This window comes from Pseudophryne corroboree, chromosome 5 (genome assembly GCF_028390025.1).
Source record: "Pseudophryne corroboree isolate aPseCor3 chromosome 5, aPseCor3.hap2, whole genome shotgun sequence".
NCBI classification, from domain to species: domain Eukaryota; kingdom Metazoa; phylum Chordata; class Amphibia; order Anura; family Myobatrachidae; genus Pseudophryne; species Pseudophryne corroboree.
Genome location: NC_086448.1, coordinates 18,178,483 through 18,200,093, shown reverse-complemented (window position 1 = coordinate 18,200,093; position 21,611 = coordinate 18,178,483). Strand labels below are relative to the sequence as shown.

At 49.9% G+C, this 21,611-nt stretch overlaps 1 protein-coding gene across 1 annotated transcript in view; it reads left to right on the top strand.

The window, feature by feature from the left end:
* The window catches only part of LOC134927099 (cytochrome c1, heme protein, mitochondrial), a 35,021-nt gene extending 13,829 nt beyond the window's left edge, over nt 1–21,192 (top strand). Inside the window, exons 3-7 of the mRNA XM_063921110.1 lie at nt 6,275–6,401; nt 6,487–6,644; nt 19,331–19,491; nt 20,253–20,353; nt 20,764–21,192. Of these exons, the coding sequence (XP_063777180.1) occupies nt 6,275–6,401; nt 6,487–6,644; nt 19,331–19,491; nt 20,253–20,353; nt 20,764–20,868 (652 nt within the window). The 3' untranslated portion in view covers nt 20,869–21,192. The remainder of the gene's footprint in view (nt 1–6,274; nt 6,402–6,486; nt 6,645–19,330; nt 19,492–20,252; nt 20,354–20,763) is intronic.
* The last annotated feature ends 419 nt before the right edge of the window (nt 21,193–21,611 follow it).

Sequence of the window (21,611 nt, the reverse complement as noted above, 5' to 3'; positions counted from 1 at the left end):
GACATTAGCTCCAGAGGGACGATCACAGGCCCAGCCATGGATGGGTCCCAGAGCCGCGCCGCCGGCCCCCTTACAGAGCCAGAAGACAGAAGAGGTCCGGAAAATCGGCGGCAGAAGACATCCTGTCTTCACCAAGGTAGCGCACAGCACTGCAGCTGTGCGCCATTGCTCCTCAGCACACTTCACACTTCGGTCACTGAGGGTGCAGGGCGCTAGGGGGGGGCGCACTGAGCAGCAATAAAAACACCTTGGCTGGCGAAAATACATCACATATAGCCCCCAGGGCTATATGGATGAATTTTAACCCCTGCCAGAATCCATAAAAAAGCAGGAGAAAAGTCCGCGAAAAAGGGGTGGAGCCTATCTCCTCAGCACACTGGCGCCATTTTCCCTCACAGCTCAGTTGGAGGGAAGCTCCCCTGGCTCTCCCCTGCAGTCACTACACTACAGAAAGGGTTAAAAAAGAGAGGGGGGCACTAATTAGGCGCAGTATTAACAATACAGCAGCTATAAGGGGAAAAACACTTATATAAGGTTATCCCTGTATATATATAGCGCTTTGGTGTGTGCTGGCAAACTCTCCCTCTGTCTCCCCAAAGGGCTAGTGGGGTCCTGTCCTCTATCAGAGCATTCCCTGTGTGTGTGCTGTATGTCGGTACGTTTGTGTCGACATGTATGAGGAGAAAAATGATGTGGAGACGGAGCAGATTGCCTGTAATAGTGATGTCACCCCCTAGGGGGTCGACACCTGAGTGGATGAACTGTTGGAAGGAATTACGTGACAGTGTCAGCTCTGTATAAAAGACAGTGGTTGACATAAGACAGCCGGCTACTCAGCTTGTGCCTGTCCAGACGTCTCATAGGCCGTCAGGGGCTCTAAAGCGCCCGTTACCTCAGATGGCAGATATAGACGCCGACACGGATACTGACTCCAGTGTCGACGGTGAAGAGACAAATGTGACTTCCAGTAGGGCCACACGTTACATGATTGAGGCAATGAAAAATGTTTTACACATTTCTGATAATACGAGTACCACCAAAAAGGGGTATTATGTTCGGTGAGGAAAAACTACCTGTAGTTTTCCTGAATCTGAGAAATTAAATGAGGTGTGTGATGATGCGTGGTTTTCCCCCGATAACAACTGATAATTTCTAAAATGTTATTGGCATTATATCCTTTCCCGCCAGAGGTTAGGGTGCGTTGGGAAACACCCCCTAGGGTGGATAAAGCGCTCACACGCTTGTAAGGGCTCTACCCTCTCCTGAGATGGCCGCCCTTAAGGATCCTGCTGATAGAAAGCAGGAGGGTATCCTAAAATGTATTTACACACATACTGGTGTTATACTGCGACCAGCAATCGCCTCAGCCTGGATGTGCAGTGCTGGGTTGGCGTGGTCGGATTCCCTGACTGAAAATATTGATACCCTAGATAGGGACAGTATATTTTTGCCTATAGAGCATTTAAAAGATGCATTTCTATATATGCGTGATGCACAGCGGAATATTTGCCGACTGGCATCAAGTCTAAGTGCGTTGTCCATTTCTACCAGTAGAGGGTTATGGACACGTCAGTGGTCAGGTGATGCGTATTCCAAACGGCATTTGGAAGTATTGCTTTAATAAGGGGAGGAGTTATTTGGGGTCGGTCTTTCAGACCTGGTGGCCACGGCAACAGCTGGGAAATCCACGTTTGTACCCCAGGTCGCCTCTCAACATGAGAAGACGCCGTATTATCAGGCGCAGTCTTTTCGTGGACAAGCGGGCAAAATGTTCCTCATTTCTGCCCCGTGACAGAGGGAGAGGAAAAAGGCTGCAGAAATCAGCCAGTTCCCAGGAACAGAAACCCTCTCCCGCCTCTGCCAAGCCCTCAGTATGACGCTGGGGCTTTACAAGCAGAATCAGGCACGGTGGGGGGCCCGTCTCAATGAATTTCAGCGCGCAGTGGGCTCACTCGCAAGTAGACCCCTGGATCCTTCAGGTGATATCTCAGGGGTACAAATTAGAATTCGAGAAGTCTCCCCCTCGCCGTTTTCCTAAAGTCGGCTTTACCGATGTCTCCTTCCGACAGGGAGACAGTTTTGGAAGCCATTCACAAGCTGTATTCCCAGCAGGTGATAATCAAGGTACCCCTCCTGCAACAGGGAACTGGGTATTATTCCACACTGTTGTGGTACCGAAGCCGGACGGCTCGGTGAGACCGATTCTAAATCTAAAATCTTTGAACACTTACATACAGAGGTTCAAATTCAAGATTGAGTCACTCAGAGCAGTGATTGCGAACCTGGAAGAAGGGGACTACATGATGTCTCGGGACATCAAGGATGCTTACCTTCATGTCAAAATTTACCCTTCTCACCAAGGGTACCTCAGGTTTATGGTACAGAACTGTCACTATCAGTTCAGACGCTGCCGTATGGATGGTCCACGGCACCCCGGGTCTTTACCAAGGTAATGGCCGAAATGATGATATTCCTTCGAAGGAAGGGAATTTTAGTTATCCCTTACTTGGACGATTCCCTGATAAGGGTAAGATCCAGGGAACAGTTGGAGGTCGGTGTAGCACTATCTCAGGTAGTGTTGCGGCAGCACGATTGGATTCTCAATATTCCAAAATCGCAGCTGGTTCCGACGACTTGTCTTCTGTTCCTAGGGATGATCCTGGACACAGTCCAGAAAAAGGTGTTTCTCCCGGAGGGGAAAGCCAGGGAGTTATCCGAGCTAGTCAGGAACCTCCTAAAACCGAGCCAAGTCTCAGTACATCAATGCACAAGGGTTCTGGGTAAAATGGTGGCTTCCTACGAAGCAATCCCATTCGGCAGATTCCACGCAAGAACTTTCCAGTGGGACCTGCTGGACAAATGGTCCGGGTCGCATCTTCAGATGCATCAGCGGATAACCCTGTCGCCAAGGACAAGGGTGTCCCTCCTGTGGTGGTTGCAGAGTGCTCATCTTCTAGAGGGCCGCAGATTCGGCATTCAGGACTGGGTCCTGGTGACCACGGATGCCAGCCTGCGAGGCTGGGGAGCAGTCACACAGGGAAGGAATATCCAGGGCTTATGGTCAAGCCTGGAGACATCACTTCACATAAATATCCTGAAGCTAAGGGCCATTTACAATGCTCTAAGCTTAGCAAGACCTCTGCTTCAAGGTCAGCCGGTGTTGATCCAGTCGGACAACATCACGGCAGTCACCCACGTAAACAGACAGGGTGGCACAAGAAGCAGGAGGGCAATGGCAGAAGCTGCAAGGATTCTTCGCTGGGCGGAAAATCATGTGATAGCACTGTCGGCAGTATTCATTCCGGGAGTGGACAACTGGGAAGCAGACTTCCTCAGCACGACCTCCACCCGGGAGAGTGGGGACTTCAACCAGAAGTCTTCCACATGATTATAAACCGTTGGGAAAAACTCGACAGGTATTGCACCAGGTCAAGGGACCCTCAGGCAATAGCTGTAGACGCTCTGGTAACACCGTGGGTGTACCAGTCAGTGTATGTGTTCCCTCCTCTGCCTCTCATACCCAAGGTACTGAGATTGATAAGATGGAGAGGAGTAAGCACTATATTCGTGGCTCCGGATTGGCCAAGAAGTACTTGGTAACCGGAACTTCAAGAGATGCTCACGGAGGATCCGTGGCCTCTACCTCTAAGAAGGGACCTGCTCCAACAAGGACCCTGTCTGTTCCAAGACTAACCGCGGCTGCGTTTGACGGCATGGCGGTTGAACGCCGGATCCTGAAGGAAAAAAGGCATTCCGGATGAAGTCATCCCTATCCTGATCAAAGCCAGGAAGGATGTAACCGCAAAACATTATCACCGCATTTGGCGAAAATATGTTGCGTGGTGCGAGGCCAGTAAGGCCCGACGGAGAAAATTCAACTGGGTCGATACCTACATTTCCTGCAAACAGGAGTGTCTATGGGCCTGAAATTGGGGTCCATTAAGGTTCAAATTTCGGCCCTGTCAATTTTCTTCCAAAAAGAACTAGCTTAAGTCCCTGAAGTTCAGACGTTTGTAAAAGGGGTACTGCATATACAGCCTCCTTTTGTGCCTCCAGTGGCACTTTGGGATCTCAATGTAGTTTTTTGGGTTCCAAAAGTCACATTGGTTTGAACCACTTAAATCTGTGGAGTTAAAATATCTCACATGGAAAGTGGTCATGCTGTTGGCCCTGGCCTGGGCCAGGCGCGTGTCAGAATTGGCGGCTTTATCCTGTAAAAGCCCTTATCTGATTTTCCATTCGGACAGGGCGGAATTGAGGACTCGTCCTCAGTTTCTCCCTAAGGTGGTTTCAGCGTTTCACCTGAACCAACCTATTGTGGTGCCTGCGGCTACTAGGGACTTGGAGGACTCCAAGTTGCTAGACGTTGTCGGGGCCCTGAAAATATGTTTCCAGGACGGCTGGAGTCAGAAAATCTGACTCGGTTTATCCTGTATGCACCCAACAAGCTGGGTGTTCCTGCTTCTAAGCAGACTATTGCTCGTTGGATTTGTAGTACAATTCAGCTTGCACATTCTGTGGCAGACCTGCCACAGCCAAAAATCTGTAAATGCCCACTCCACAAGGAAGGTGGGCTCATCTTGGGCGGCTGCCCGAGGGGTCTCGGCTTTACAACTTTGCCGAGCAGCTACTTGGTCAGGAGCAAATACGTTTGTAAAATTCTACAAATTTGATACCCTGGCTGAGGAGGACCTGGAGTTCTCTCAATTGGTGCTGCAGAGTCATCCGCACTCTCCCGCCCGTTTGGGAGCTTTGGTATAATCCCCATGGTCCTTACGGAGTCCCCAGCATCCACTTAGGACGTTAGAGAAAATAAGAATTTACTTACCGATAATTCTATTTCTCATAGTCCGTAGTGGATGCTGGGCGCCCATCCCAAGTGCGGATTGTCTGCAATACTGGTACATAGTTATTGTTACCAAAAAATCGGGTTATTGCTGTAGTGAGCCATCTTTTCTAGAGGCTCCTCTGTTATCATGCTGTTAACTGGGTTCAGATCACAAGTTGTACGGTGTGATTGGTGTGGCTGGTATGAGTCTTACCCGGGATTCAAAATCCTTCCTTATTGTGTACGCTCGTCCGGGCACAGTATCCTAACTGAGGCTTGGAGGAGGGTCATAGGGGGAGGAGCCAGTGCACACCAGATAGTCCTAAAGCTTTCTTTAGATGTGCCCAGTCTCCTGCGGAGCCGCTATTCCCCATGGTCCTTACGGAGTCCCCAGCATCCACTACGGACTACGAGAAATAGAATTATCGGTAAGTAAATTCTTATTTTTCCCTCCTTTCATTGCCTGCACTCTGCGTTAGAAGCATCAGAAGTCACAGCAGAGCTTGCATGTTGGCAATAGTTTGCAGTGGTTTGGGGGAATGGTGCTGTAACAGCTTCTGCCATCCTGTTCAGGGATCCTGCGTCCTATTCCAGGCAGTAGTCTTTCAGAGGCTGGAGAGTCTTAAATGCAACATTATTCCTCCTGTAAGACATCATTTTTCTGTTGCAAACTTAAATGACTGTGTGTCCTTCAGGTTGCGTTAGACTGTGCAGGCTCTCTCTACCCTGAAAGCTGCATCTGAGTTTCTTGTTTTTCTGGATCCCAGGTCAGTATTGGACAAATCTATTCTGCCCAGACAGGAAACTGAATTCAACGCTGGATTCAAAGTATGATCCCTTTGCAAGATTGTTGGTATACAAGGTGTTTCTTGTGGTGGCAATCATATCTTCTCTACGATTGGGAGAAGTGCGCCCTCTTTGGCCTACGGAGACTTTTTTTTTAAAATGGAACATCTATGGACAAAGTGGTGTCGCAGGCTAATCCTAGTTTCTTACGGAATCTTGCTCCTCCCATAATATACCATGATAGGCATGCGACTTCCTGCTGCCTCCATTCCCCTCGTCGCTGCCTGTCACATGTAGCCCTGTCCTCACTGACACATCCCTCATCTCCTGATATACTCTGTGCTGCTGGGGACCCTGCTCCTCCCACTATATATCTCTCAGTCTGTGGCTTCCTGCTGCCTCCATTCCCCTCCTCACATCATGTCACTGCCCCTATCACATGCAGCCCTGTCCTCACTGACACATCACTCATCTCCTGATATACTCTGTGCTGCTGGGTCCCTGCTCCTCCCACTACTGTATATACCTTTCAGGCTGTGGTTTCCTTGCAGCCTCATCCTCAGTAATGTAATCACATGAGCGGCAGATCACAATCTTAGTTGTGTTACAAGCAAAGTATCCTGTTATGATTATTAATCTGAGCGCCGTTCTCTCTTGCAGTGTTCGCCGCGGGTATCTGGTGTATAAGCAGGTGTGTGCCGCCTGTCACAGTATGGACTATATTGCCTTCAGGAACCTGATTGGCGTTACCCACACGGAGGAGGAAGCCAAAGCCCTGGCTGAGGAGGTGAGAGGTGGCGCAGGACACGGCTGTAACACGTGAGCCGCACCTCCGCTGATGGGGTACTAATTATTTCATTCATTGTTTTTAGTTTGAAATCCTGGATGGGCCTGATGACAGTGGCGAAATGTTCACCCGTCCCGGAAAGCTGTCTGACTACTTCCCAAAGCCGTATCCCAACCCTGAGGCAGCCAGAGCGGCCAACAACGGGGCACTGCCCCCGGATCTCAGCTACATTGCCAATGCCAGGTGCGTTCACTGTGTGCCTGATATGCACACTGTAGTGCGTGGAGGTTTATTACAAGGAAGACATGAAATGTAACAATGTCTTCCCCCTGGGATGGATGGCGTTCGGAATCGCTGGTTGCGCGGTTTCAGCAGCTGTGTCGCTAGTCCTCAGCAGCTGTGTCGCTAGTCCTCAGCAGCTGTGTCGCTAGTCCTCAGCAGCTGTGTCGCTAGTCCTCAGCAGCTGTGTCGCTAGTCCTCAGCAGCTGTGTCGCTAGTCCTCAGCAGCTGTGTCGCTAGTCCTCAGCAGCTGTGTCGCTAGTCCTCAGCAGCTGTGTCGCTAGTCCTGACTGCCGGTGCTTTAAGGGGCAGTTCTGGGGCTCACCCTGGCAGATGCATTAGAAGTAAATTAAAAGGCAAATTTTCCAGTGAAATCCTTAATAAATTATATTTCTCTGACGTCCTAGTGGATGCTGGGAACTCCGTAAGGACCATGGGGAATAGCGGCTCCGCAGGAGACTGGGCACAAAAGTAAAGATTTAGGACTACCTGGTGTGCACTGGCTCCTCCCCCTATGACCCTCCTCCAAGCCTCAGTTAGATTTTTGTGCCCGGCCGAGAAGGGTGCTCACTAGGGGCTCTCCTGAGCTTCTTAGTGAAAGTTTAGTTTTAGGTTTTTCTCTGACGTCCTAGTGGATGCTGGGACTCCGTCAGGACCATGGGGAATAGCGGCTCCGCAGGAGACAGGGCACAAAAGTAAAAGCTTTAGGATCAGGTGGTGTGCACTGGCTCCTCCCCCTATGACCCTCCTCCAAGCCTCAGTTAGGTTTTTGTGCCCGGCCGAGAAGGGTGCAATCTAGGTGGCTCTCATAAAGAGCTGCTTAGAGTAAAAGTTTTGATAGTTTTCTTATTTTCAGTGAGTCCTGCTGGCAACAGGCTCACTGCAACAAGGGACTTAGGGGAGAAGAAGTGAACTCACCTGCGTGCAGGATGGATTTGCTTCTTATGCTATTGGACACTAGCTCCAGAGGGACGATCACAGGTACAGCCTGGATGGGTCACCGGAGCCGCGCCGCCGACCCCCTTGCAGATGCCGAAGTAAGAAGAGGTCCAGAAACCGGCGGCTGAAGGCTTTTCAGTCTTCATGAGGTAGCGCACAGCACTGCAGCTGTGCGCCATTGCTCTCAGCACACTTCACACCAACGGTCACTGAGGGTGCAGGGCGCTGGGGGGGGCGCCCTGGGCAGCAATGTTAATACCTTTTCTGGCTAAAAAGAATACATCACATATAGTCCCTGAGGCTATATGGATGTATTTCACCCCTACCAGGTCTCAGAAAAACCGGGAGAAGAGCCCGCCGGAATAGGGGGCGGGGCCTATCTCCTCAGCACACAGCGCCATTTTCCCTCACAGAACTGCTGGTGGGAAGGCTCCCAGGCTCTCCCCTGCACTGCACTACAGAAACAGGATTAAAACAGAGAGGGGGGGCACTTATTTGGCGATATGATTATATATTAAGATGCTATAAGGGAAGACACTTATATAAAGGTTGTCCCTGTATAATTATAGCGTTTTGGTGTGTGCTGGCAAACTCTCCCTCTGTCTCCCCAAAGGGCTAGTGGGGTCCTGTCCTCTATCAGAGCATTCCCTGTGTGTGTGCTGTGTGTCGGTACGTGTGTGTCGACATGTATGAGGACGATGTTGGTGAGGAGGCGGCGCAATTGCCTGTAATGGTGATGTCACTCTCTAGGGAGTCGACACCGGAATGGATGGCTTATTTAAGGAATTACGTGATAATGTCAACACGCTTCAAGGTCGGTTGACGACATGAGACGGCCGGCAAACAAATTAGTACCTGTCCAGGCGTCTCAAACACCGTCAGGGGCTTTAAAACGCCCATTTACCTCAGTCGGTCGACATAGACACAGACACGGACACTGACTCCAGTGTCGACGGTGAAGAAACAAACGTATTTTCCTTTAGGGCCACACGTTACATGTTAAGGGCAATGAAGGAGGTGTTACATATTTCTGATACTACAAGTACCACAAAAAAGGGTATTATGTGGGTGTGAAAAAACTACATGTAGTTTTTCCTGAATCAGATAAATTAAATGAAGTGTGTGATGATGCGTGGGTTTCCCCCGATAGAAAATTATTGGCGGTCTACCCTTTCCCGCCAGAAGTTAGGGCGCGTTGGGAAACACCCCTTAGGGTGGATAAGGCGCTCACACGCTTATCAAAACAAGTGGCGTTACCGTCTCCAGATACGGCCGCCCTCAAGGAGCCAGCTGATAGGAGGCTGGAAAATATCCTAAAAAGTATATACACACATACTGGTGTTATACTGCGACCAGCTATCGCCTCAGCCTGGATGTGCAGCGCTGGGGTGGCTTGGTCGGATTCCCTGACTGAAAATATTGATACCCTTGACAGGGACAGTATTTTATTGACTATAGAGCACAGAGAGATATTTGCACTCTGGCATCAAGAGTAAGTGCGATGTCCATATCTGCCAGAAGATGTTTATGGACACGACAGTGGTCAGGTGATGCAGATTCCAAACGGCACATGGAAGTATTGCCGTATAAAGGGGAGGAGTTATTTGGGGTCGGTCCATCGGACCTGGTGGCCACGGCAACAGCTGGAAAATCCACCTTTTTTACCCTAAGTCACATCTCAGCAGAAAAAGACACCGTCTTTTCAGCCTCAGTCCTTTCGTCCCCATAAGGGCAAGCGGGCAAAAGGCCAGTCATATCTGCCCAGGGATAGAGGAAAGGGAAGAAGACTGCAGCAGGCAGCCCATTCCCAGGAACAGAAGCCCTCCACCGCTTCTGCCAAGTCCTCAGCATGACGCTGGGGCCGTACAGGACCCCTGGATCCTACAAGTAGTATCCCAGGGGTACAGATTGGAAATTCGAGACGTCTCCCCCTCGCCGGTTCCTGAAGTCTGCTTTACCAACGTCTCCCTCCGACAGGGAGGCAGTATTGGAAACAATTCACAAGCTGTATTCCCAGCAGGTGATAATCAAAGTACTCCTCCTACAACAAGGAAAGGGGTATTATTCCACACTATATTGTGGTACTGAAGCCAGACGGCTCGGTGAGACCTATTCTAAATCTGAAATATTTGAACACTTACATACAAAGGTTCAAATCAAGATGGAGTCACTCAGAGCAGTGATAGCGAACCAGGAAGAAGGGGACTATATGGTGTCCCGGGACATCAGGGATGCTTCCTCCATGTCCCAATTTGCCCTTCTCACCAAGGGTACCTCAGGTTCGTGGTACAGAACTGTCACTATCAGTTTCAGACGATGCCGGTTGGATTGTCCACGGCACCCCGGGTCTTTACCAAGGTAATGGCCGAAATGATGATTCTTCTTCAAAGAAAATGGACGATATCCTGATAAGGGCAAGGTCCAGAGAACAGTTGGAGGTCGGAGTAGCACTATCTCAAGTAGTTCTACGACAGCATGGGTGGATTCTAAATATTCCAAAACCGCAGCTGTTTCCGACGACAATTTGCTGTTCCTAGGGATGATTCTGGACACAGTCCAGAAAAGGGTGTTTCTCCCGGAGAAGAAAGCAAGGGAGTTATCCGAGCTAGTCGGGAACCTCCTAAAACCAGGAAAAGTGTCAGTGCATCATTGCACAAGGGTCCTGGGAAAAATGGTGGCTTCTTACGAAGCGATTCCATTCGGCAGATTTCACGCAAGAACTTTTCAGTGGGATCTGCTGGAAAAATGGTCCGGATCGCATCTTCAGATGCATCAGCGGATAACCCTGTCTCCAAGGACAAGGGTGTCTCTTCTGTGGTGGCTGCAGAGTGCTCATCTACTAAAGGGCCGCAGATTCGGCATTCAGGACTGGGTCCTGGTGACCACGGATGCCAGCCGGAGAGGCTGGGGAGCAGTCACACAGGGAAAAAATTTCCAGGGAGTGTGATCAAGTCTGGAGACTTCTCTCCACATAAAACAATGCTCTAAGCTTAGCAAGACCTCTGCTTCAAGGTCAGCCGGTATTGATCCAGTGGGACAACATCACGGCAGTCGCCCACGTAAACAGACAGGGCGGCACAAGAAGCAGGAGGGAAATGGCAGAAACTGCAAAGATTCTTCGCTGGGCGGAAAATCATGGGATAGCACTGTCAGCAGTGTTCATTCCGGGAGTGGACAACTGGGAAGCAGACTTCCTCAGCAGGCACGACCTCCACCCGGGAGAGTGGGGACTTCATCGGGAAGTCTTCCACATGATTGTGAACCGTTGGGAAAGACCAAAGGTGGACATGATGGCGTCCCGCCTGAACAAAAAACTGGACAGGTATTGCGCCAGGTCAAGAGACCCTCAGGCAATAGCTGTGGACGTTCTGGTAACACAGTGGGTGTACCAGTCGGTGTATGTGTTCCCTCCTCTGCTTCTCATACCCAAGGTACTGAGAATTATAAGACGTAGAGGAGTAAGAACTATATTCGTGGCTCCGGATTGGCCAAGAAGGACTTGGTACCCGGAACTTCAAGAAATGCTCACAGAGGACTCAGGGCCTCTGCCGCTAAGAAGGGACTTGCTTCAGCAAGTACCATGTCTGTTCCAAGACTTACCGCGGCTGCATTTGACGGCATGGCGGTAGAACGCCGGATCCTAAGGGAAAAAGGCATTCCGGAAGAGGTCATTCCTACCCTGGTCAAAGCCAGGAAGGAGGTGACCGCACAACATTATCACCACATGTGGCGAAAATATGTTGCGTGGTGTGAGGCCAGGAAGGCCCCACGAAGAAATTTCAACTCGGTCGATTCCTGCATTTCCTGCAAACAGGAGTGTCTATGGGCCTCAAATTGGGGTCCATTAAGGTTCAAATTTCGGCCCTGTCAATTTTCTTCCAGAATGAATTGGCTTCACTTCCTGAAGTCCAGAAGTTTGTCAAGGGAGTACTGCATATACAACCCCCTTTTGTGCCTCCAGTGGCACTGGGGGATCTCAACGTAGTTCTGGGATTCCTCAAATCACATTTTAAACCGCTCAAATCTGTGGATTTGAAATATCTCACATGAAAAGTGACCATGCGGTTGGCCCTGGCCTCGGCCAGGCGAGTGTCAGAATTGGTGGCTTTGTCTCACAAAAGCCCATATCTGATTGTCCATTCGGACAGGGCAGAGCTGCGGACTCGTCCCCAGTTTCTCCCTAAGGTGGTGTCAGCGTTTCACCTGAACCAGTTTATTGTGGTACCTGCGGCTATTAGGGACTTGGAGGACTCCAAGTTGCTAGATGTTGTCAGGGCCCTGAAAATATAGGTTTCCAGGACGGCTGGAGTCAGGAAAACTGACTTGCTGTTATCCTGTATGCACCCAACAAACTGGGTGCTCTTGCTTCTAAGCAGACGATTGCTAGTTGGATGTGTAGTACAATTCAGCTTGCACATTCTGTGGCAGGCCTGCCACAGCCAAAATATGTAAATGCCCATTTCACAAGGAAGGTGGGCTCATCTTGGGCGGCTGCCCGAGGGGTCTCGGCTTTACAACTTTGCCGAGCAGCTACTTGGTCAGGAGCAAACACGTTTGCAAAATTCTACAAATTTGATACCCTGGCTGAGGAGGACCTGGAGTTCTCTCATTCGGTGCTGCAGAGTCATTCGCACTCTCCCGCCCGTTTGGGAGCTTTGGTAAAATCCCCATGGTCCTGACGGAGTCCCAGCATCCACTAGGACGTCAGAGAAAATAAGAATTTACTTACCGATAAATCTATTTCTCGTAGTCCGTAGTGGATGCTGGGCGCCCATCCCAAGTGCGGATTGTCTGCAATACTTGTACATAGTTATTGTTACAAAAATCGGGTTATTATTGTTGTGAGCCATCTTTTCAGAGGCTCCGCTGTTATCATGCTGTTAACTGGGTTCAGATCACAGGTTGTACAGTGTGATTGGTGTGGCTGGTATGAGTCTTACCCGGGATTCAAAATCCTTCCTTATTGTGTACGCTCGTCCGGGCACAGTATCCTAACTGAGGCTTGGAGGAGGGTCATAGGGGGAGGAGCCAGTGCGCACCACCTGATCCTAAAGCTTTTACTTTTGTGCCCTGTCTCCTGCGGAGCCGCTATTCCCCATGGTCCTGACGGAGTCCCAGCATCCACTACGGACTACGAGAAATAGAATTATCGGTAAGTAAATTCTTATTTTTATTTTCAGTGAGACGTGCTGGCAACAGGCTCACTGCATCGAGGGACTAAGGGGAGAAGAAGCGAACCTGCCTGCTTGCAGCCAGCTTGGGCTTCTTAGGCTACTGGACACCATTAGCTCCAGAGGGACCGAACACAGGCCCAGCCTCGGAGTCCGGACCCAGAGCCGCGCCGCCGGCCCCCTTACAGAGCCAGAAGCAAGAAGAGGTCCGGAAAAATCGGCGGCAGAAGACATCAGTCTTCAACAAGGTAGCGCACAGCACTGCAGCTGTGCGCCATTGCTCCTCAGGCACACTTCACACTCCGGTCACTGAGGGTGCAGGGCGCTAGGGGGGGGGCGCCCTGAGCAGCAATGTAAAACACCTTGGCTGGCGAAAATACACCACATATAACCCCCAGGGCTATATGGATGTATTTTAACCCCTGCCAGAATTCACCAAAAAGCGGGAGAAAAGGCCGCCGAGAAGGGGGCGGAGCCTATCTTCTCAGCACACGGGCGCCATTTTCCATCAAAGCTCCGCTGGAAGGACGTCTCCCTGACTCTCCCCTGCAGTCCTGCACTACAGAAAAGGGTAAAAAAGAGAGGGGGGGCACTAATTTGGCGCAGTTTTGATAATAGCAGCTATAAAGGGAAAAGCACGTTATATAGTGGTATTCCTGTCCATATATAGCGCTCTGGTGTGTGCTGGCATACTCTCCCTCTGTCTCCCCAAAGGGCTAGTGGGGTCCTGTCCTCTATCAGAGCATTCCCTGTGTGTGTGTGCGGTGTGTCTGTACGATTGTGTCGACAGGTTTGAGGAGGAAAATGAGATGGAGGCGGAGCAATTGCCTATAACAGAGTTGTCACCCCCTAGGGAGTCGACACCTGAGTGGATGAGCTTATGGAAGGAATTGCGTGACAATGTCAGCTCTTTACGAAAGACAGTTGACGATATGAGACAGCCGGCTACTCAGCTTGTGCCTGTCCAGGGGTCTCAAACGCCATCAGGGGCTCTAAAACGCCCGTTACCTCAGATGGCAGACACAGACACGGATACTGACTCCAGTGTCGACGATGATGAGACAAATGTGACTTCCAGTAGGGCCACACGTTACATGATTGAGGCAATGAAAAATGTTTTGCATATTTCTGATAATACAAGTACCACTAAAAAGGGTATTATGTTTGGTGAGAAAAAACTGCCTGTAGTTTTTCCTGTATCCGAGGAATTAAATGAAGTGTGTGATGAGGCGTGGGTTTCCCCCGATAAAAAACTAATAATTCCTAAAAGGTTATTGGCATCATACCCTTTCCCGCCAGAGGATAGGGCACGTTGGGAAACACCCCCTAGGGTGGATAAAGCGCTCACACGCTTGTCTAAACAGGTGGCACTACCCTCTCCTGATACGGCCGCCCTAAAGGAACCTGCCGACAGAAAGCAGGAGAATATCCTAAAATGTATATACACTCACACGGGTGTTATACTGCGACCGGCAATCGCCTCAGCCTGGATGTGCAGTGCTGGGGTGGAGTGGTCGGATTCCCTGACTGAAAATATTGATACCCTAGATAGGGACAGTATATTACTGACTATAGAGCATTTAAAAGATGCATTTTTATATATGCGTGATGCGCAGAGGGATATTTGCCGACTGGCATCAAGAGTTAGCGCGCTGTCCATTTCTGCAAGAACACAGCCAGTTCCCAGGAACAGAAGCCCTCTCCCGCCTCCGCAAAGTCCTCAGCATGACGCTGGGGCTTTACAAGCGGACTCAGGCACGGTGGCGGCCCGTCTCAAGACGTTCAGCACGCAGTGGGCCCACTCGCAAGTGGACCCCTGGATCCTTCAGGTGGTATCTCAGGGGTACAAATTGGAATTCGAGACGTCTCCCCCTCGCCGTTTCCTAAAGTCTGCTTTACCGACGTCTCCCTCAGACAGGGAGGCAGTATTGCAAGCCATTCACAAGCTGTATTCCCAGCAAGTGATAATCAAGGTACCCCTCCTGCAACAGGGAAAGGGGTATTATTCCACACTGTTTGTGGTACCGAAGCCGGACGGCTCGGTGAGACCAATTTTAAATCTAAAATCCTTGAACACTTACATACAGAGGTTCAAATTCAAGATGGAGTCACTCAGAGCAGTGATTGCAAACCTGGAAGAAGGGGATTATATGGTGTCTCTGGACATCAAAGATGCTTACCTACATGTCCCAATTTACCCTTCTCACCAAGGGTACCTCAGGTTTGTGGTACAGAATTGTCACTATCAGTTTCAGACGCTGCCGTTTGGCTTGTCCACGGCACCCCGGGTCTTTACCAAGGTAATGGCCGAAATGATGATACTCCTTCGAAGGTAGGGAGTTTTAGTTATCCCTTACTTGGACGATCTCCTGATAAGGGCAAGATCCAGGGAACAGTTGGAAGTCGGGGTAGCACTATCTCAGATAGTGTTGCGGCAGCACGGTTGGATTCTCAATATTCCAAAATCGCAGCTGATCCCGACGACACGCCTTCTATTCCTAGGGATGATCCTGGACACAGTCCAGAAAAAGGTTTTTCTCCCGGAGGAGAAAGCCAGGGAGTTATCCGAGCTAGTCAGAAATCTCCTAAAACCAGGCCAAGTCTCAGTGCATCAATGCACAAGGGTCCTGGGAAAAATGGTGGCTTCCTACGAAGCAATCCCATTCGGCAGATTCCACGCAAGAACCTTCCAGTGGGATCTGCTAGACAAATGGTCCGGGTCGCATCTTCAGATGCATCAGCGGATAATCTTGTCACCAAAGACAAGGGTGTCTCTCCTGTGGTGGTTGCAGAGTGCTCATCTTCTAGAGGGCCGCAGATTCGGCATTCAGGACTGGGTCCTGGTGACCACGGATGCCAGCCTGAAAGGCTGGGGAGCAGTCACACAGGGAAGAAATTTCCAGGGCTTGTGGTCAAGCCTGGAGACATCACTTCACATAAATATCCTGGAGCTAAGGGCCATCTACAGTGCTCTAAGCCTAGCAAGACCTCTGCTTCAAGGTCAGCCGGTGCTGATCCAGTCAGACAACATCACGGCAGTCGCCCACGTAAACAGACAGGGCGGCACAAGAAGCAGGAGGGCAATGGCAGAAGCTGCAAGGATTCTTCGCTGGGCGGAAAATCATGTGATAGCACTGTCAGCAGTGTTCATTCCGTGAGTGGACAACTGGGAAGAAGACTTCCTCAGCAGGCACGACCTCCACCCGGGAGAGTGGGGACTTCATCCAGAAGTCTTCCACATGATTGTGAACCGTTGGGAAAAACCAAAGGTGGACATGATGGCGTCCCGCCTCAACAAAAAACTAGACAGGTATTGCGCCAGGTCAAGGGACCCTCAGGCAATAGCTGTGGACGCTCTGGTAACACCATGGGTGTACCAGTCAGTGTATGTGTTCCCTCCTCTGCCTCTCATACCCAAGGTACTGAGAATTATAAGACGGAGAGGAGTAAGAACTATACTCGTGGCTCCGGATTGGCCAAGAAGGACTTGGTACCCGGAACTTCAAGAGATGCTCACAGAGGACCCGTGGCCTCTACCTCTAAGAAGGGACCTGCTCCAGCAGGGACCCTGTCTGTTCCAAGACTTACCGCGGCTGCGTTTGACGGCATGGCGGTTGAACGCCGGATCCTGAAGGAAAAAGGCATTCCGGATGAAGTCATCCCTACCCTGATCAAAGCCAGGAAGGATGTAACCGCACAACATTATCACCGTATTTGGCGTAAATATGTTGCGTGGTGCGAGGCCAGGAAGGCCCCTACAGAGGAATTTCAACTGGGTCGTTTCCTGCATTTCCTGCAAACAGGACTGTCTATGGGCCTAAAATTAGGGTCAATTAAGGTTCAAATTTCGGCCCTGTCGATTTTCTTCCAGAAAGAACTGGCTTCAGTTCCTGAAGTTCAGACGTTTGTCAAGGGAGTACTGCATATACAGCCTCCTTTTGTGGCTCCAGTGGCACCTTGGGATCTCAATGTAGTTTTGGGGTTCCTAAAATCACATTGGTTTGAACCACTCACCACTGTGGACTTAAAATATCTCACATGGAAAGTGGTAATGCTGTTGGCCCTGGCTTCGGCCAGGCGTGTGTCAGAATTGGCGGCTTTATCCTATAAAAGCCCTTACCTAATTTTTCATACGGACAGGGCAGAATTGAGGACTCGTCCTCAATTTCTCCCTAAGGTTGTTTCAGCGTTTCACCTGAACCAGCCTATTGTGGTACCTGCTGCTACTAGGGACTTGGAGGACTCCAAGTTGCTGGATGTAGTCAGGGCCCTGAAAATATGTTTCCAGGACGGCTGGAGTCAGAAAATCTGACTCGCTGTTTATCCTGTATGCACCCAACAAGCTGGGTGCTCCTGCTTCTAAGCAGACTATTGCTCGTTGGATTTGTAGTACAATTCAGCTTGCACATTCTGTGGCAGGCCTGCCACAGCCTAAATCTGTAAAAGCCCATTCCACAAGGAAGGTGGGCTCATCTTGGGCGGCTGCCCGAGGGGTCTCGGCTTTACAACTTTGCCGAGCAGCTACTTGGTCAGGGGCAAACACGTTTGCTAAATTCTACAAATTTGATACCCTGGCTGAGGAGGACCTGGAGTTCTCTCATTCGGTGCTGCAGAGTCATCCGCACTCTCCCGCCCGTTTGGGAGCTTTGGTATAATCCCCATGGTCCTTACGGAGTTCCCAGCATCCACTAGGACGTCAGAGAAAATAAGAATTTACTTACCGATAATTCTATTTCTCATAGTCCGTAGTGGATGCTGGGCGCCCATCCCAAGTGCGGATTGTCTGCAATACTTGTACATAGTTATTGTTACAAAAATCGGGTTATTGTTGTTGTGAGCCATCTTTTCTAGAGGCTCCTCTGTTATCATGCTGTTAACTGGGTTCAGATCACGAGTTGTACGGTGTGATTGGTGTGGCTGGTACGAGTCTTACCCGGGATTCAATATCCTTCCTTATTGTGTACGCTCGTCCGGGCAAAGTATCCTAACTGAGGCTTGGAGGAGGGTCATAGGGGGAGGAGCCAGTGCACACCACATAGTCCTAAAGCTTTACTTTTGTGCCCAGTCTCCTGCGGAGCCGCTATTCCCCATGGTCCTTACGGAGTTCCCAGCATCCACTACGGACTACGAGAAATAGAATTATCGGTAAGTAAATTCTTATTATTTTATTCAGCCAGGGCACAGGTTGTGCGTCAGACCCCCATTTACTACGCTGATTTGTTACATACTGTCACTTGCGTGTGTTGTCGCTTTGAGTGGAATTGTAACCTACCTTCCCTTATGACTGACCACTGCACTGAATTATATAAGAGTAATGTATAAAGTGGGTGGACTTAGGCCGACCACTATTGGTCGGCAGTAAGCATGTCAACATGGTTTCTAGGTCAACAGGGACTCTAGATTGACATGAGATTTTTTTACCTTTTTTTTTGGTGTCGTTTTCTCCGTACATTGACCGGGGAACCCCAATTAGTGCACCGCGTTCGCTCGCCATGCTTCGGGCAATGTGCCTCGCTGCGCACGGCACAGGTTACCGTTCCCAATTGTAGTCCACGTGGATCGTAAAGTATGAAAAAGTTAAAAAAATGAGGGGGGAAAATTGTGAAAAACTCATGTCGACCTACTTACTGTCAAACAGTAGTAGTGTTCCTTCTAGGAATGAATTGGGGCAGGGCGCCGGACTCTGGGGGCATTTTTGCCTGAAACGGGGGCGCGGCCATGTAAATTAGGGGGCGTGGTCACACTAACGTCATTTTAGTGGGCGGTGTGGCCCACAGACGTTGCTGTAGGGGGCGTCTGTGGCCGGCGACGTCACTGTTGGGGGCGTGCTCGGCACCGACGGAGGTGCTGGGCTTCCCCCAGCTCTCCCCGATAGCGTGAATTTATGCCATGCGCATGGCATCTTTACACGCTGTGAGGACCGGAATCGGGCGGCTGTTCTAGCAGGGCGCCGCAAAAGGGGCAGGGCGGATTTTGCCTTTTAAAAATCGGGCAGGGCGCGGCGCCCCCTGCTAAAACAGCCTAGAGTGAACACTACAATAGTGCTCGACCTGGACAGTGTCGACCTACTTACTGTAGACCTAAAGACCGCATCCCGTATAAAGTATTAGTCTATAAGTTGTCCTGTTGTAGAGAAGGCCCTGATTAGGGGGGGAAGCATTTTGAGGTGTACACCAGACTTCCTGCAGAGACCTCGCTAGGGATCCCCTCCGAGCTGCCGCTTGTGTACAGTCACACCTGTGCATGCGGTGCTGGTTAAATGGGGATATAACTTTGTCCGGTCTTTGTATCAAGAGTGCAACGTGTTGTGAAAGCCACCATATGGCATACTGCTGCGGATACCTAATGAGGTTACCATAGAACCCTATTATAATAGAACCCTGTTATTATCCGTAGCAATCACACGACTGTCCGTGTGTACATACTGACCGTAGCACGTTAGCGGCTGTTTCACAATGGTCCGTATAAAGGAGTCGGTGTAACTTGGTTAGATGCAGTCAGTCCCCTATCTCTCCGTATGATGACATTGTTGTCTTACAGGCACGGCGGTGAGGATTACATCTTCTCTCTGCTCACCGGTTACTGCGACCCACCAGCCGGCGTTAACATGAGGGAAGGGCTGTACTTTAACCCGTATTTCCTGGGCCAGGCTATTGCGATGGCGCCACCCATCTACAATGAGGTCTTGGAATATGAGGATGGTGAGTATGGTATAGGTAATGCTCTGATAAGAACCCGGTAACCCATCAGTTGTTGGCCGTGGGTGCACGGCTGAGTAATTGGTACATAAATTACTACTGTATGTAACGTGAAAAGTGGTTCAGTATGCGGAGAGGCTTATCCTGCGGCTTACAGTAGGTGACCCATCAACACTTGCCACCTATGTTGTGAATGTGAGAATAAAAACGTAGTGGGGAACATTACTAATATGTCACAAGTGTGAAGAAGCTGTTTATGTAGACCGCCTGTATCGCTGCGGAGGAGGATCAATGAGTAGCGAGATTCCTCGGGACACTGCTTTCTCATTGGACTGCTCACATTTGCTCCTGTTTTTAGCTAGGACTGTGAGACCAGTAATGGGAATGGAACACCGCTGTGATATCCCGCCCCCTCTCTGGAACACTGTAAGACCAGCGATGGGAATGGAGCACAGCTGTGCTATCCCGCTCCCTCTCTGGGATACTGTGAGACCCGCAATGGGAATGGAGCACCGCTGTACTCCCGCTCCCTCTCTGGGACACAGTGAGACCAGTGATGGGATTGGAGCACCGCTGTGATATTCTGCTCCCTCTCTGGAACACAGTGAGACCAGCGATGGCAATGGAGCACCGCTGTGATATCCCGCTCCCTCTCTGGAACACAGTGAGACCAGCGATGAAATCCCGTGATATCCCGCTCCCTCTCTGGGATTGTGTTATATGACTGAGCAGCCACTGACCTATTGGTTTTCTCTATTCTGTAGGCACTCCAGCCACAATGTCTCAAGTAGCTAAGGATGTCTGTACGTTTCTTCGGTGGGCTTCCGAGCCAGAACATGATGACCGCAAGCGCATGGGCCTTAAGGTGAGTGATTGGATGAGTTTCTGAACTGCCTATAATGTGACAGTTGTCATTTACACCAGAAGTATCCCAGCAGCTATAATGATGTGTCCATGTTATTTCTGGATGTTACAAACACATCTATGTGTCTATCTGGGTGTCATAGTTTTGTCATGCTGATGGCCCCCCCAAAATCTCAGCTGTCGTGTTTTAGGATAACTGACAACTTGTGCTGATGAGCTCCAATAAGGGGGAAACAGTATGTAGGCAATGAGGGCTCCTAGATCAGGGATTTGTCTCTGAATTTGAGGAGCTTAGATGTAGCCTGCATCGCTGAGATGCATCCCACATAAAGGTGATTACACTCCTGCGCCCCCCTGTCCTTACCGCCTTCATGTAGTCTGTCTGACAGTCACTGTTTCACCCTTCACCAGATCCTTCTGATGTCCGCCATCATAATCCCCGTGATGTACTACATGAAGAGACACCGGTGGACCGTGATAAAGTCCAGGAAGGTGGTCTACAAACCACCAAAGTAACAGGAAGATTGTACCCGACGTCTGCTGATAACTCCCCGCCCGCGTGTTACAGAATACGGATCATGATCGAGTCCCTTTCAGCCTCCTCCCAGCAGGCGCTGCGCTCGGACAGGAGACCTCATTGTAATATTATGCGTCCTGCCGGCTCTCCGTTTTGCTTCTGCTTGTCAATACTTTCATCCGCATCGTCCACAGGAGGGGAAGGGACTCGCAGGAAGGACAAAAACACACACATGGTTTAAAGAAATGTTATTGGTGTCTCATAAAATTCCCGTGTGGGGAGGCTAATCATAAATTAAATACAAATGTTTCTTTTAAAACCAATAGATGGTGAATGTTCATTTGCTTGTAACGTTTTAGACGGTAGGCTGTTCTGAGCGCTGTGTTTTCACCTTTTCGTGGCCTGGCTGTAAGTCGCTCTGCGAGATTTGCAATAGTCAGAACTTTATTAAGTCCATGTAAGTGAGTTTGTGTTCTTACAGGGTAGAAGCTCAGTATAATAGTTTGTATTTTTGAGGCATTTTATAGGGTAAAGTGAGTATATATAACAGCTTACGTTATTCTTCCTATTATCACATACAAAGCCCCTGAAAACTTTCCGTATAATTTAGATTGTTGGCTCTCTCGGAAATACATTGCCGAATGTGTGATGTGTATATTTCTACATCCTTCACGTACCCAATGTTCTTTTGCTGCATAGTGGTACAATGGGTAGACTTAGGCTTAGGAACACCAATTTTGGG